The sequence below is a fragment of the Ambystoma mexicanum genome, chromosome 13 (assembly GCF_040938575.1).
Source record: "Ambystoma mexicanum isolate Mex_15411 chromosome 13, UKY_AmexF1_1, whole genome shotgun sequence".
Classification (NCBI taxonomy): domain Eukaryota; kingdom Metazoa; phylum Chordata; class Amphibia; order Caudata; family Ambystomatidae; genus Ambystoma; species Ambystoma mexicanum.
The window spans coordinates 442,394,546-442,411,633 of record NC_090938.1 but is presented as its reverse complement, the minus strand read 5'-3'; the positions used below and the strand labels follow the sequence as shown (position 1 = coordinate 442,411,633).

The 17,088-nt window shown below is 43.8% G+C and overlaps 1 protein-coding gene across 1 annotated transcript in view; it reads right to left on the bottom strand.

The window, feature by feature from the left end:
• Positions 1–17,088, bottom strand: part of PLEKHM1 (pleckstrin homology and RUN domain containing M1) — a 351,512-nt gene that overhangs the window by 78,171 nt on the left and 256,253 nt on the right. The window contains exon 10 of the mRNA XM_069634062.1: positions 2,595–2,788. Within this exon, the coding sequence (XP_069490163.1) occupies positions 2,595–2,788 (194 nt within the window). The remainder of the gene's footprint in view (positions 1–2,594; positions 2,789–17,088) is intronic.

The window sequence follows — 17,088 nt, the reverse complement described above, 5'->3', positions numbered from 1 at the left end:
AGGGAGACTTACCCAAGCTTGATGCAAAAGAATACTGAGACGACGAAGATCGAGCAAAGAGGCACAGGTCCACTGCAGAACCAACACATGCGGTACAGCTGTCAAGAGGCATCCTCAATCATAAGAAGGAAGACTCAATGGTCCGTCGAGCCAGCCCGGGAGGTACATGAAACAAGATGCTTGTTCCGTGGCAGGGGACCTCAAGGCCAGAGAGGTCCAGGCGAGGTGGACCTGGCCGGTGTGAAGAAGGTAGCCAGACCAGCAGAAGCAGAGCGAGATGAAAGGTGTGGGCAGCCGGAGACGTGAGGGAGACTCCCGAGCTGCAGAACTGTGAGAAGGATAACGCTGAACGTGGCAGTAACAGAGATGCTCCGCCACCCAAACAGACCAGAGACCACCCGAGGATTCCTAAAGGCAAAGAGTAAAACCGGTGGCTAAGGCACTGGGGGAGCTGGAGGAGCTGAAAACCCATACAAACACATCCTGAAGAGCAAAAGGGGAGACATGTGGCATTACACAAATCGATGCAAACTCTGTAAACTACGTAAATACATCCCGGGAAGCACAAGGGGATGAACGCAGTGTTTCACACCTTCCAAAGACTACAAATGGATAACAGCGAGCACTCACGCTGATACTAATATTCGGAATACACCTATGCAGGATAGTGTCTTGCTGGAGAGTATACCACATCTGCCCAAGTGGACACTAGGTAAAGGAGGGAAAGAGATCCTGCAGAAGCAAAGCAATTGGGTCTGGGAACCACATGACAGCGGGGAAGACCCACTGGCGTGCAATAGTGTCTGGGACCCAAATGAAATCAGGCAAGGCCCATCAATATAATATCTAAGAGTTGAATGCCATTATCAGTGCAGAGATAACTACAGCCACAGGGCTGTAGCCTAGAACCAGTTGGGCACACCAGACTAGAAAAGGAGGAATAAATCAAGAAACCAGTGACAAATCAAACGTCTTGTGGGACTAAAAAGTTGCCAAGTCTGGCAGCTTAGTGAACCAGACTTGATATACCGATAAAGTCTATGGTCTGGCAGCTTAGTGAACAAGACCTGATAAGACAGGGAAGGTTCATTTTGTGTAAACGAACAGAGGAACATAATTCCTCCAGTAGATTTGAGGAACTGTATTACGTTCACAAGTGGGAGAAAGATTCAATGAAGAGGTTCCTCCAAGGAGTTTTGAGGAACAGTGTTTTTTTTTGTTGGTCTGAACATGCATGCAGTGAACATTTAACCATAAATGCTTTGCACTAGAACTGTGCCTTGGAGTCTACATCCAGAGTGAGAGGGGCCGTCTTCTGGGTGAATAAGGCATCCAGTTTTCAGTAGTTAGTTGAAAGTAAGGGACGGAAATTGTTTTAGACACAGGACAGAGTCTGTTGAGGTAGGGCAACCTGTCATAGTAAGTAGGGCAAGAAAGGCTTTTTTTATTTTCCTTTTGGTGTTGTAAATCAAGGTTTATACCAACCAACATGCCACCTCTGTGTCAGACTCATACTTCTGCACCATTACAGCACATAGGTGATCAGTGATTAACAGAAACTAAATATTTTTTGGAGGGGGAAATGTCAAAATAAATCAAGCTATAAGGAAGCGACAACCCATCCTTGTCATCTCCATGGAGATTCCCACCAATGCTCCTTCAGCCCTGACTCAGTGAATAGGGCTGAACAGACTAAGTGAGGGAGTGATGTGAATAATAGGAGAATCATGAGAGCAGAGGGCCACAGGTGGACAAGGTGCTGCCCCTCCTCTCTCACAGGGCCAGAAAGCCATTCATGCTCCCACCCAGCTTAAATGGATCACCTCAAAAATCAGCAATATTGTAAAGTAAAATGTATACTAATCTGACCAAATAATTGTTACATTCCCAGTGCAAGTATTGAAATGTAGAGTTGATAAGAAGGAGCCAGAAGCAGCTCCGGAGTATCGGACAACACCCAGTAAGCAAGAGCAACATGTGAAAGTGAGGAGCTAGTACAGGGCAAGACGCAAATTTAATCTCCATCCATAAGAGATGCAAACTAGAATTGTCTGCCCATTACATCTGGGCTCTTATGTTTCAAATGTTTTCTAAACCATTCTCTTTTACACACATTGCAAACCATACAACGTTGGTGTGACAGATGTTTCCATGGCAGCAGGTCGCCTGGAGAGCGAAATGTAGCTCCTGGAAGCTGCAGGTGCTACGCTAACCAGACTCCTCCAAGTTAGAAGCAGGAGCTGCATAGCTCCCATCTCACGCCAACTTCCAACCTGAAGTGTTTTCCATGCCTGCTTTGTCGCTTGGTAGAGGGAACCAAAAGTCTTAATTCTCCTATGAAATTTCTGCAAACATGTTCAATGAATTCCTATCTAGATTTAGGCAATATTTAACATTTGCAAATGAGACCATAAATCGGACAAATTTACCTCTAAACAAAACCTGAAACATGCTACAAAAATTGCAATGAACTTGCACGTTTTCCTGCAGTAAGAATAATGTACTTTACTTGTTAAAAATAAAAACATCCTTCTGCAACCAAGTGGGTTCTGTAGACAAAAGAAATAAAATTATAAGTTAAATATTAACCTCACCGTCGGCTCATTTCTTGCAGGGCTCCACTACGGCAGGTGTACAGGTATTCCCCCAGCAGCTTCAGTTGTTCACGGCTCCTAGCTATTCGCGACATCTCTTCCACATGAATGTACACACTTTCATTAACAGACCTCATGTTAATTAATGGCTCGTTACGAATCCGATTCAGGAACGTCAACGCTGGCCTGCAAACCTAAAAATGAGAAGCAAATCCTCCATTAAAATTGGAAAAACACTATATTGGGCACAATATCGACAGCAAACCATACCCAAGCAGACACGACGTATTGACAAAGACTAGATGAACATGTCACCATTAAATCAGGCCTAAATTGCCACAGTTAACCCAAATGATGTTGAATTTGCTTAAATATTTGTGCTAACAAAAGAAATTTCTCCAAGGAGAACAGTTCACCTAGATCATAAACAGTAAAAAGTACCCTCTGTAGTAATTCCTCTATTCTGAATCCTTCAGCGTCTTCAATCATATGATTGGAACATCCTCCTATTGGACAGTGCAGGGCCAGCTGTCCCATCAATATAATTTAGCTAAAAAGCCTAGGCTCATAAGCTTCCTCTCTTACAAACTTTCCCCTCAGGTTAGCGCCCTTTTCTCTGCCAATAAGAGGAATAACTGCTATAGCCTGGGGCAGAGCTGAGAGTGGGTTGTAAGACTGAAAGAGTGAATGGACAAAGAATGTAGGGGCAACTACTGCGTGTACAGTTTGCTTCTTGGTAGGCTCCCAGCACATTAAGTCCAGCCTAACATAAAATATTTGTCAGCATAGCCAGAACAAATTCAACGTGTACCTTCGAAGTAACAGACAAAAGATGTGGTCACAAAAACTGAAACTTCAGGGCAACAGCCTTTACAGAGGACAACAAGGCTTCAGATCTTCCTTTACCCGCACTCATACAAACTGTTCACACGGAATAACACTGGTCTCTTTACAGAGGGAATATTTCTAAAGAGTAACAAAGAACTTAAAAAGATGTCCAATGCCTTACACCCTACATTAATAAAAGCTAGGAGCGCCTCAGAATTATTTCTCAAAGTAAAGTTACAGACGGCTGCATGTTAATCCTGTTCGCTTTGGAAATCCCTTGAGGCATTTCTAAATATTTTGACTGAATTAACTAAAATACAAATCTTTGTGCTTCTCAAAAAATGCCTATTTGGGTTTTTTGAGGGCTAGGGTTTGTGCAAATAAATGTGGGCTTCCCCAGGTTTTAATGCAATCCCACTTGTGTTTTGAAAGGGTTTGTTAAGGATATAGCTGCCTAAGCACTGACCATTTCCCCCATGTATACAGTTCCACGTCATTCATCGCAGGATGTTTTTTCGCTGGGGTTTTTACCACGATTTTTTTTAATGAAAAAACCCATCGAATATTTTGTAAATTATTTTGGGGGCCCCCCATTTTCTTTAATTTGTATTTATTCCCAAACACCCACACCCCATATATATAGTTTACTAAACCCCCCCTAAATAATCTGATGGGTGTTTTCGAAAAAGAAATTTGCGGCAAAAAACCTTGCGAAAAAACATCCCGCGATGAAAGTACGTCTTACCATTTATACAGCTGCCTGTGAAGTATCAAGGCCTGGGAGTCTACCTCAGAGGAAATTTCATTTGTGTTTTGTCAATTTACAATGCAATCCCACTGGCTTGCAAAAGTGTGACGGGCATCACTTTAGAACCCTATTACTTTTAAAATTAATATCCTCTCGCATTCTCTCTCCCAACTCCACTCTTAATTACACATCCACTTTTTCCCAGTCTTCTCTACTATTGTAATTTTGCCTTCCAAATTTCGATTTTGTTACTGTGAAGGACTGCGATCTGGCAAGGGCTTAAATGCCCTTAACCTTTTGGATTTTTATTAATAAAATGATGTGTGTAATTCCATCTCCGACATGGTTCCCGGCTTACTAGAGCCCCCTTTCATGAACCTCCAAGCCAAAAGCATAGTGAACACCTGTGCCCTGGCTGAATCAGTATCTTGACCTGCAGTGCCTGCTCTCCAGTGGCACAGAGCAGGTTCAGAGGTCACATGTGCCTTGTCTAACAGTTGTCGTGACAGCAAAGTCACTTCAGCACAGAGACTGCATTTAAAATCCACACCTCTGTTCCAAAACTACAAAATTATGATGAACTACCATCCTAGTGACAGTTTAATTTTTAAACATAAGCCACATACAAGTTGGGGGTATGGTGTATGGTAATTCTCATACTTTTTATAAAGCCACATGTGATCTGTATAATACACAGGTCAACACTGATCCCAGGCCAGCCAAGGGCAGGCCGTGTGTACTCTCCCTACAACGGCTGTCTATGGTGCAACAGGGACAATAGCCCGCTGGAGCTGCCGCTTATTACTTTGTGAGGTCGGGCAACACCTCTCCAGCAGGATAGCCCTCAGCACGAACTGTCTTGGGAAACAGGACTCAAAGGGCACACCCTAAATAAAAGCACTAGCCTCACACCAGGATGTGGCATGCCGAAGGGCCTTTGATGGTACAAGTCTGAGAAGGGGTTAGTGTAGCCAGATGGAGCTCAGCATATTGGGGGGGGAAGGCATGAGGGGGTAGGGTAGGAAGTACTTTACAATCTTGCTTTTCTCTGTACTGCTCCTTCCTTCCTCCTACACTTCCTTAAGCACAAAGCAGTTGGAGTAAGATGCAACCAGGCACATACCACTTGTCACAAGGACCGCAATTGGACCCATTGAAGTAGGCTTGCTTTCCTGCAGCCCAGTGTGACCTTTTGCCCATAAACGAGAGGTCTCCCATCATTTGACTCCCTTTGAACGATCCAGGACAAAGAATTAATTTGAACCTATTTTGGGGAATTGATCTTTTCAAAGCCTGCAAGGGTAAAGGAGTGCTCCAGAGCAGAAGCAAGCTCTGCCCACTCCTAGGGCACATTGGGGATGACACTTGCGGAGGACCGGGATCCGTCACTCTGCATTAAAAAACCTCCATAGGCTTGGGGAGCAGAACCTGGAAGAAGCCCAAAGTTGAAATAGTAATTATATTTTAGAGGAAGCAAAGCTGAGGACAATCAGTGGCAAAAGTCAAGGAGCCTGAGGAGCATGTGGCAACACCAAACACTGGGGAGTGATAGGGGTGGAGGGCAGCAGAGGACATAACCTCAGATGACTGCTTTAAAAGAAATTAGATTGGTGGAGTCATCCTAAAGTGAAATTTTGCAGGAGGAATTCTTCCTGCTGCAGACACCTTGTTGACAGAATAGGCAACGAGAACTGAGCTAATGAATAGTTGCCATAAGAGGAGGTATGCTCCCCCGCAGGCAGTTATGTATAGAACACTGGATGGAGGGAAGCACATACCAATTGCTGAAGGGGCCGACCCATCCACCAGCAGCTGAAACACGTGCCTCTTGGTGCTCCTATAATTCGCTGTTCTAGATTTGAGCCCTCTGAGAAGTGGGTGGAGAAGATTTATTTGTACACTTATATAGCACACAAAACCCTGGGGCATCTGGGTGCTTAACTTACGAGGTTGGTTTGTTGTGGTAGTAGGTTACAGTTGTATCACAGGCTTAGATAACTGTTTAGTTTTACAATTACGCGTTGTCATGGTAGTGCGTTTTTTTTCGCTTAATCATGGAACAGGTACAGCCTCCTGCTTTTTTCAGTCTGAATCTGGGGATAGTGAGGTAGTGAGGTGCGAGTAAGTAGATCTGGTGGGTCTGGTTTATTGTGATTTGGTTGGCGAGGTAAGCTGGGGCACTTTTGGACAAACCTTTGTGCGTTAGCGATAGGACTTTGAATTTGATACAGTCGTGTACCGGGAGCCAGTGGAGGTTGCGCCTGGCAGAGGAGATGTGATCTTTTTTTTTTAGGAAATGTTTAGGGCAGCTCTGATCGCGTTATTTTGGTTTATTTGCAACTTTCTGATGTATCGGGCATTTGAGCCTGCAAAAAGGGAGTTGCAGTAGTCGATTCTGGATAAAATTAGTGCTCTAGCTAGGGTGATGCAGTTGTCTGTTAGGAATCGTCTGCTCGCTGTAATCAGTTTAGAAGTGTACGCCTCTGCTGAGGCAATTGCATTGACTTGTCTAGAGAGGGGCAGTGATGTGTCCAGATAAACTCCTAAGGTTTTTACCTCCTCGGCCACTGTAATGGAGTTGCCATCAATATTGATGGAATTGTATGATTGCGATAAGGAATTTAATCTAGGGAGGTTGCCGATGAGGAGTATTTATGTTTTTTCATCGTTCAAACAGAGCTCATGTTGTGTCATCCAGTTTTGGATGGTGAGGTAGATTTTGTTCAGAAGTTTGTTGTCTTTGTCAATGTTTCCAGAGATTGGTAGGAGTAGTTGGGTATCGTCAGCATAGTTGGTGTATGTGACGCCCAGTTTATCCAGGAGGTCAAAGAGGCTTGGTAAATACATTATATAGAGTGGGGAGACACAGGTGGGACTCCACATGTGACTGGGACAGGGGGTGCTGCTGCAATGGAGGAGAAAACTCTCGTAGTGCGGTCTGCCAGGAAGAATTTGATCCAGTTTATGGCATTAGTCGAGAAGGTGATGGCATAGGATATTGTGATTGACTGGGTCGATTGCAGCAGAGAGATCTAGGAGGAGGAGAATTGCCAGTTCACCTTTATCCACGATTTGATCCATTTGGATTTTAAAGGTCCAGTAGGACAGTTTCTGTCCCATGACCCAGGCTGAAGCCTGATTGGTTGAGATCAAGGAGGTTATGGTTTTCCAACTATTTTTGGATTTGTAGGTATGTGACCACCTAGAATTTTCAGAAGAAATGTCACTGTAGTGATTGGGCGGTAATTGGTCGGGATGTTTGGGTGTAGGGTGTTTTTCTTTTTTTAGCAGGGGGAGCACCCAGGCTTCTTTCATGTTTTCAGGTACATTACTGGTGGAAAAGGAGTTGTTAATCGGAGTGGTGCTAAAAGGGGCCAGTTTATCAGCGCAATCTTTAATGAGCTTTCCAGGGCAGACAATCGCCTTGGCATCTGGATGGTTTTTGTGGTTTCAGAAGTGGGGATTGGGGTGAATTCAAATCTTGGAATGGGGTTGTAAGGAGGGGGTGTTCAATGTTGAGTTTGCTGGAGCAAGCTTGGATGATTTGGCTTTGATATTTTTTTGTGGGGAGATGCTACTTTGTCGGAAAGGGCATTTTGGATGTTGGTGCACCAGGAGAGGTCCTTGATGCAGTGTTCTGGGGTGGCGGCTGGAGATTCAAGCTCCCGTAGTATGGTAAAGAGTTCTGTGGTGTCCGAGTTAGTATTCTCGATTCTGGTCTTATAGGTGTTGCCCTTCGAGTGGATAGTGGCTGTCTTGTATTTGGTAGCTAGTGAGTTAAACAGATGTCGGTTTTCAGTGGAAGGGTTTTTTCTCCAGGTGCTTTCTGTTCTTTTAGAATTTTAGTTTTTTTAGGCTGGCAGAGTTGGTATGGGTGATAGGTTTAGCTCTGCGATTTTGGAAGTAGTAGGGGGGGTAGGGGGAATCATGTAGTCAGGGGTGATGTTCCCATGGTTTCTTGAAGGTGCCACTGATGTGAGTTGCGGTGGCAGGCTAGGCTTAGTTGCAAAGCCAATATCAAATTGAATGATATTGTGGTCAGACCATGGGCAAGGTGTGTTAGCTAGGATGTTGGTAAGACAGTTGAGGTCTGCTAACCAATTCAGTGTCCGTCCTTTATTGTGTGTGGGGCCAGTGATTCTAAGGGTAAAGCCTTGAGCTTCAATGGTATTGGTGATAGCGGTAGTCTGGGAGTCAGATGGGTCGTTTAGTCCAAGGTTGAAGTCTCCCATGATGATAATTTCTGATAGGGGTTTCGTGTTGGCAGTGAGGAGGTACGCTATGTCTTCCTCGAAGGAGGTCAGAGGACCGGGCGTTCTGTAGATAAGGTGAATAGTGAGGAAGGATGTTGCTGAAATTGAGTTTAAATGAAATTAGTTCCCCTAATGGGAAGGTAGGGTTGGGGATTGCTCTTAATTGGAGGTTATTTTTCGCAATGAGCGCTGCACCTCGACCTTTGGAACCTGTTGTATCTTTCCTAAGGATAGTATAACCTTCAGGGATGGCCATGGACAAGGTGGGATGAGCTGCTGCGTGGATCCAGGTTTCTGTTATTGCTAGGAGGTCAAGGTCATAGGTGGTGATGAGGTCAGCTATGTCTACTGCGTGAGCCATGAGGGATCTAGCATTGATCAGGGTGCCCTACCCATGATGTTCGAGAACTGTAGTACCTGCCCACTATGTTGTGGGTTGGATATGGGCTTTCCTAGTTTTTGCTTATCCATGGTGTTTTTTGTAGTGGATGTGGCGGGAGGCTAGGAGTTTGTTTCCAAGTTCGAGGGAACATGGAATTGTGTGTGTCCTGTGGTTTAGGGGTTTGTTTTTGTGCTCTTTGAAGTCCGAAGTTTTCTGGTCAATGGTGGTCATAGGAGTGGTGTGCAGGTCTATAAGGCTGGGGAAGGGCTGTGTTTTAGGTCGGAAGAGGGGATGTGAGATGTCTCATGATTCAGGGAGCGTCAGCGCCATTTGCAAAAGGCGAGTGGTTTTTAGTTTGCATGTTAGGTCAGGGCAAAGAGTATATGGTCCTGCCACGTGTTATTTATTTTATTTATTTGCATTTTTAAAGCGCTCACACAGCCCGCGGGCATTGAGGCGCTGTTACAGGAATAGTTTTTTTTGTTGTGTAATTTTTTCTTTTTTACGTATTTATAACGCGCTTAAATATCCAGAGGTTTCTAAACGCGGACCTAGAGATCAAACCTGTGTTGCTTCGTGTCATCTTGTTTCCAAGGTGAACACGTTGCCGCTGAGCTATCCTCTCGGGACAATGTCACAATGACGTGTGTCATGGTGATCTAGGTTGGCCATAGTTAAGTGGTTTGCGGATATCTATTTGATGGAGAATGGTAGTATTTGAAGTTACTAGTAGCATTTGCAATAGGCCTAGCTGCAAACAGTGTACCATCGGTGTGCAAATGTCATCATGGGCGGGTTTGCCTAGGTCTTTCAATATTTGGGTGAGGAGCTTAGATAGGGTGCATCTAATTTAGAGTCACAGACCCATCTAGATATAGGGGGAGTCAGGAGAGACAGATTTAGAATGAGAGCATGTCTGGATCTGATTTTACAAATGAGTCTTGTTCTGGGAAACTGTGGTAAAAAAGGTATAGATAGAGTGCATTGCAATTCGATGTATCTAGCTATGGAATTTCGTGGTCAGGCATGGAGCACGGTGCACGTGTGTTGGAATTTCAGTCTAAAGAGTAGGAGTTTCAGATTTGAGGTGTAAATTGTAGAGAGGCAAATCTAAGTTTAAATTACAAACATAGCTATCTGTGAGAATCAGTAGGTAGCTGCAGAGCACGGTAAACTGCGTTTAGAGTTACAGCACCGGAGCATCTGCGTCCGTTTAAGCGTGAGGCATAGATGTCGGTGAGGGCAGATCTACATTTAGTATACAGAACCTTTCTAACTATGATATACAGTGGTCATGCTGACAGTAAGAGCGAATTTGGCAATACGGTACAAAGTCATCTTGGTATGAGAATCAATCAGGGGACACAGACTGCAGTGACAATATGTCTAAATTTGACTTGTGGACACAGCAAACTCTAGGGTTCAGTAGACACACAAAACATCTCTAACTATGAGATGTAGTGGTCATGTACAGGCACAGTAAAGAGCGAGTTAGGAATTGCGGTACAAAGTCATCTTAGTATGAGAATCAATCAGGGGACATGGACTACAGTGAAAACATATCTAAATTTGACTTGTGGGCACAGCGAGCTCTCGGGTTCAATAGTCATGCACAAGGCGCGGGAGTAGAGCATTTATGTTTCATTAACGCACACATCGCATTACGAATTGTCAAACTTGGCGGGTAGCAGTGAGAAGACGCCAGATTTGAAATGCAAGAACATTTTGGTTTGTAATAGTTGAGGACGGTGTGATCTCATCTTGAGTTGAGATTCAAGCGCACTTAGGTATGCGGTACCTTCACAAAGAACGAGGTGCTGAGCGAGCACATCTGACTGATATTTACTAGATCGCCACAAGGCGCGGTGGCAAGCACATCTACCTGAGATTGGGTGGTATGGCCATGCAGCAAGGGATTACTTGCGGTGTGGCTGTGGATCTGTCTGCAGTGTTGTGTTCTTCCATGCTTCAACAGGCTCAGACAGGGGCCTGAGCTATGGAGCCTTTGCGTGGGGGGCCGGCCTTTCACCTGCCTGCTTGGCTATTGGCTGATGCGTAGGGTGCAGGAGCCAATCAAAGCAGTGTTAGCCTCCTGTGCATGTTGGTGACCGAGGTGGCCTTTCAGTCGGCCATCTTGGAAGCAGCAGACCACATTTACAAGTATGTGGTGGGTTTGTTTTCTGGCGCTTGTAACAAGCGGCGCTTGTTTTAAAGCTTGTTTTAAAGCTTATAGCTGTTGCCGTTGATGTTGCATCAAGTGTAGATTATGCCTCAGATTTCTGCAAATTCTTAAGCTTAGCATTTGCGAGGGGCATACCTGTTCATGGGACCAGATTAGGTAGATGTAAGCAGCTGTTCTTCCTAGCACGGTGGGAGCTCGCTCCGGCTGACCACAAAAGTGATGGGTGGAAGGTTATGAATGAATCTAAACCACTGGCAATTGCTCTGGCAACCTTCCACACCACCGTTTTTTAGCCCGTCTGCGCCATTGCAAAAGGGGACCAGCCATGTGCAAATCAGTCAGCAGCTGCCGCCACCGAAGGTAGCAGCCCAGCCCGAACTGCTAGCCCAGGTCCCCTCTACACAGAAAACCAAGCAACCCCAGACATGTTTCGGCCTTGTTGGACCTCCTCAGTGAGGTGCAGCCTGGTTCCCTGTGGCGCAGCGAGCAAGGGACCCACGTCTGGGCATACCCTCTCTCACAAGGATAAACAAACTGACCACAAAAGTGATGGGTGGAAGGTTTCGAATGAATCTAAACCACTGGCAATTGCTCTGGGCAACCTTCCACACCACCGTTTTTTAGCTCGCTCCGGCATCAGGGGGCAGCGGTGAAAGGAGAGACAGGTGCCTTAGCTATGGGGCCTTTGCTTTGGGCATTGGCATTTCACCTGCCGGCTTGACTATTGGCTGATTTGTGTGGTGTCGAAGCCAATCAAAGCAGTGTTGGCCTCCTGTGCAGGTTGGCGATTGTATTCTGGAATAGGTACATATACAGTATTTTGGAAATTTGGGATGGGGTCAAGATCTGAATTGCAAGAATTTTTTGAGTTTCTGAATATGGTACATCGACGGTTAAAAGACACACTGGAGATTGGTTCCTTGGAACTACATTTCCCGGATTTACAACTTCATATCTCAGGAGGTCATTTAATTACAACAGTGTATCACGAACCCACTGACGTTAACAGTGCTAGTTTTCATCCCAGAACTATGACAAAGTCTTCACCGCAGTCAGCTATTGGGCCAAAAAAGGATGATCTCAGGCCCAGAGATATTAAAACATGAGTGAAAATTTCAAATAGATTTGGTGTAAGAGGCTATCCAGATGTTCTGGCTGAAGCTCTACAGAGAGCTAACCAGGTTGAGAGAGAATCTCTATCAAAAAAGTCAGAAAAACCAAGAAATTCCACTACTATACATCGCCAAATTCTCTAGACAGAGTGTGCACATTTCTTGCATAATTAAGAAAAATTTGAAATGTTTACACTATGACACTATTGTTGAAACTGTTCCCTAAAACACTGATGATGGCCTTCAAACGTGGCAGAAACTTGAGCCAGATTAGTAACGGTGGAGAAACCTCCCATGGATCCTCAGAAGATCTTACGTACACACAAAAGGGGTACATTCCCATGCCTAGCCTGCAGTAATTGCAAATACAACATTAAAAGGGGGGGGGGGGCTGTCTCCCATCCACAAACCTGTGAGAAAATTGCAATCTGTGCTACCACTGGAATTCTATACTGTATGAAATGTCCACGCAGCTTATTATATAAAGGCCAAACATCTAGATCTGCTCGGGGGAGATGGCTGGAACACAAGTCCAACATTCGTACTAATAACATTAAATCACCTGTTGCGCAACACTTTAATGGGAATCATAACATTTTTCAGATTAAATTTATAATTTTCGAAGTAGCCAAAATTTTAAATAGCAGGGTTGGTAAATCTACACGACTCGCACAACGCGAGATGTACTGGATACATTTGTTGGACACTTTACCCGAAAGGTCTTAATGAGGACTTCAGTCTACAATGTTTTGTTTAGGCGAATCAGTACTTTGCTCTGAAAATGTGTGCTAATTATTTGGAACATGGATTATATGCTGTCAGATGTCTTATTGAGTATATACTGTCTGATGCCGTATTATATACTTTGTCATATGCTGTGTTTGGTACACATGCTTAAGAGATGGTAGAACGATTTCTGCCAAGTCAATCTGTTACATCATAATAGCATTCATATGTAAACACGAATATGATCAAAAGACTTGATTACGTCAAACAGGAGTATGCCCATATGCCTGTTGATATAATGTATACAAGATCATTTGTATGGTACCATTTTCAAATTGGAGCAGCATGCATAATTCTTTGCGACTTTCCTTTTAAAGTGCTATCTATCATTAATTGGTGTAACAAATCCATCTGGACAGTGGGATACCCTTTGTCCTGTGCTTGTACTACACACACAAAATGTGTTTCACTGTTTGGTTGAGAAGCTTGTCAAGTAAATGATATAGATATAAGCAAGATGGGCATAATGTATTGCCTCATCCAATTTTTCACAAGATGTTTTCTTCATTGTAAGATGCTGTTTTTTGTAAACCATGATCATGTACATTTCGAGCTATGCAGTGGATGCATTAATTGGAGCTTCTTTTATTTATTTTTTGTCTGTTTTAACTTTTTCTCTCATCTTTTTTCTTTGTGATTAATGGTATACATGTCAGGTTGTATTTGAACCTGATAGGACGAGTTGTCATCACATACATAGATGCTGGTGGGAGTATTTCAGTATTCCAACATGGCAGCCCTGTGCCACTTTGGTTTTCTACATTCTTGATTCTCCTTGATTCACCGTATTAGTCCATCTTTGGTGTTTAATGCACAGACGTCGAGGATCTAGAATTCAAATATCACGTTGCATTGTTGTGACTCTTTACTCGAGCCCAGGGCACGGCATTGGCGTTTTCTGACATTCATACACCAAATGATTTCCTCCAAGCTATCTCGTCGATGTGGCGAGTGGATTATATGCATGCATACTTTGGTGCATTTCATCGAAGTCAGTGAACGTTTCGAGTTGAGAGGGAATTAATTATACTGAATGTTTCTTGCCATTCTACTCTGATCGGCAGCTGGACATTTTGGCATATGGTTTAAGGAGTATCCACTGCAGATGGATAGGCACTTTTTGGGTCTCTGGTTCTCTATACTATTTGAATGATGGCTGTTCTATACTGTTAGTCCCTAGGGGGACATGACATGTTTTTACGAGGTAAGTTTGAGTTCCTTCTGTTTTGGATTTCGATAACTTAATTGGTCTACCGTTTAATTATAGGTTGTTCTACTGCGTCCTCATTTTTTATTTTATTTTTGTAGTTTTTTTGCTTTCCTGAAGATTTCGTTTCATTGAATGTGTTCTGCCGTAACTAGCCTACACTGATAAGGTATGCTACTTTTGTTTCACTTAACATGTTTTCTCATGAGGCAATGAGTTACCGATTGGGAGTTGACCTATGGTTTCGCTTATATAGTTGTTTTTTGGTGTTTGCAGTTCAATCTGTATGGTACACATCTTTGGTGCTTTTGAGGCATGTGGAGCCGTTTTTTAGTTTTGGTGTTGTGGCATGTGTTTTAGGATTTTAGTTTGTTTAAATCAGCACTCGGGAGACGGGGGTGATGCGAACACTGATGCATAATATCTCTGCACCTTTTTTCTGGTAACTGCATGTGCATTCAAATTTTCTTTAAAGTTCCTCTTGGGTTCTTTTTACATCTCTTTGAGCTCTTCTATAATTGTGACAAACATTCCGTGCAGGTGTTTTTACGCTGGAAGTTTTGCCTTCGTGGCCTATTTACCAGACAAGATTATAATAGTAATTATTTTTCAAAACTAAATGTAATGCTACTTGTATTTATAGTTTCGCTCGCTGCTGAAGAACGGGATTTCCCCCCGAAACATGCTGGTCATTATTCTCCACAATTAAAGAAGCTTCATTGCTCTAAGAAATTTGTATTTGGAATTGTTTTCTTGGACATGGTATTTATTCATTAAAGTTACAATCGGATTACCTTTGGCAATTATTACAGCAATAAGGCATACTGGGGACAGGGGTGTCCTTATTTAGGACATCATTCTCCATCTACTCTCTGAGAAAGGACCCAATGAAGTGAAAGGAGGAATGAATACCTCCTCTGGTGCTGAAGTCCCCAAACTGGAAAAAGAAAGAAGAATGCAGTTATGTCTTCAGATGTCTGAGAAGAGGGCCATTGAAAACGTCTGACACAGCGGCCTTCTGGGAGTGAGGCTATGTGGGCTTCTCATTGTAACTGCCCACATGTTAATGCTGCATGTGCCCAGATGCCGAGGGTGGTGGGTCACAGTAATTGGCAACACCCTAGGAGTGTTATATCGAGAACTTGTAAATGGAGGCGAGAAACAAACAGGACAATCTAGCCTGTGTTGTACGGAGGGCGAGATGACAGTGCATACCCGAGTGAGGTACTAGAAGACATAACTGGCACCCAGGGCCCTTGGAACCATTATTTGCTTAGGTATAGGTTCCTTAAATCATGTCGAGCCTAGCCTGACTAAGCCAAACATGATCCTTAGGTCTAGTGGACAACCTCAGTCTAAAGGCCAGCAGGGTGCTGCTTTAGTGATCCCACGAGATTACTCATGGGATTAAGTTTTGGTGTACAGCCCACACAATTGCATGTATATGAAAGATTGAAAGAACCCATCAAAGTCCTGTGAGTCATGGAAAAAGAATATACTTGCTTTCTTGCGGTTATTGAACACTGACATACTCAAGCAAAATCCAGTCGACAACTATTCACACTAGCATAACCTGAAAGAGGAAAGGGGAAAGGCAGTGCATTGTAGCGCTTACTGTTGAGACAAATATTTTAGTGTGGATTGGGCCTCCCGAGTGCTCCGTCACAGTTCACAACAGCCATTAGACCCCACTTGGGGCACAGATGCGGGGGAGAAGAAACCAATCAGAAATAACGTTAATACTTTGAAAGAGCAAAAAGCACCAATGAGGCTGCTTGATATGGCCCACTTCCAGTCCGAGTGGATAAAAGGACTGGCAGCTAGGGGTTGGAGCATATACTACTGAGGTAGACATGGAGCGGTGGGGTGTCCATGCATGGGCACCAGTACCCTCTATTTTTAGCAATCAAAAATATTGCTTCACAACCTTCCCGAAGGGGACATTCAACAAGCATGGTGGAAAGGGGTCAAGATCTAAGAATATTCAGATTTTTAAACAAAGAAAAAAACTAAACATAAACTGCTCACGAAAATCAAAAAAGGTTCAGAGGTGCAGAACACATCCTTATGCGGTGACAAAGAAAATAAAAATAACCCGAGAAGGGGCTACATGGGTGGGTTTGAAGGAGCTGGGAGCAAGTGTGCTAGGGCACGCACCAGTGATATCACCCTTGATAATGGACTCTTGGCGAGTAAGAAATAGTGTGTTGGGAGAATGCGTAGAATTGATGTGAATATGAACCTACTTGGAACTGCTAAATAAATATATCCTATGATGAAACAGACCAATAGGAGCCTAGATGTTGATATAACCACAAAAAAGGTTAAAAAAAAAGAGAACCACTCCCTCTGCCACATGTATCAGTATTTATACACCCAAACAATTCCTCAGCATCTAGGAATAGTATTTACGAAGCAATACTTTCTACTGACAGTTTCAGGAGCAAGATGGAGGCAAGGCAGCAGCGACTCTAGTTCTCCACCCCTCCCCCTTTCACCACCTCACTTAGTCTAGTCTATTTATTTTTAAATTTCTTTATTGGCATTTATGATAAATACAACATCAGTGCAGCAAACAGGCACCCACTGCATCACAAACTATATTGACTAAATATGCTGTCGTCGCAATAAACAAAGGAACAAAAAAAAAACACACATTATAACATAAAGCTTCAACAAAAACAAATGTCTCCAATTGTTTTGCAGTGCACTACTCTGAGAGGGTAAAGACGGGGAGGTAAGGAGGTAGATGGGAGAGAAAGGTGGGTGGCCATGAGGAAGAAGAGGGAGGGATCCAAGCGCCCCAAAGCGATAGTATATATACAAGTTCAGCAATGAATAGGTTGGCGAACCCGAGGGGGGATTTGTTCAAGGAGGTTTGTCATCGTTGGAAGGGTGGAGTAGTTCCCACGTGAGTGCCTTCCAAGCTTCAAGAGCCAAGCTCGCATCCTCAGGGAAATTGGCAATGCCTTCTTCCCAGGCCAAAGTCTCTGCCC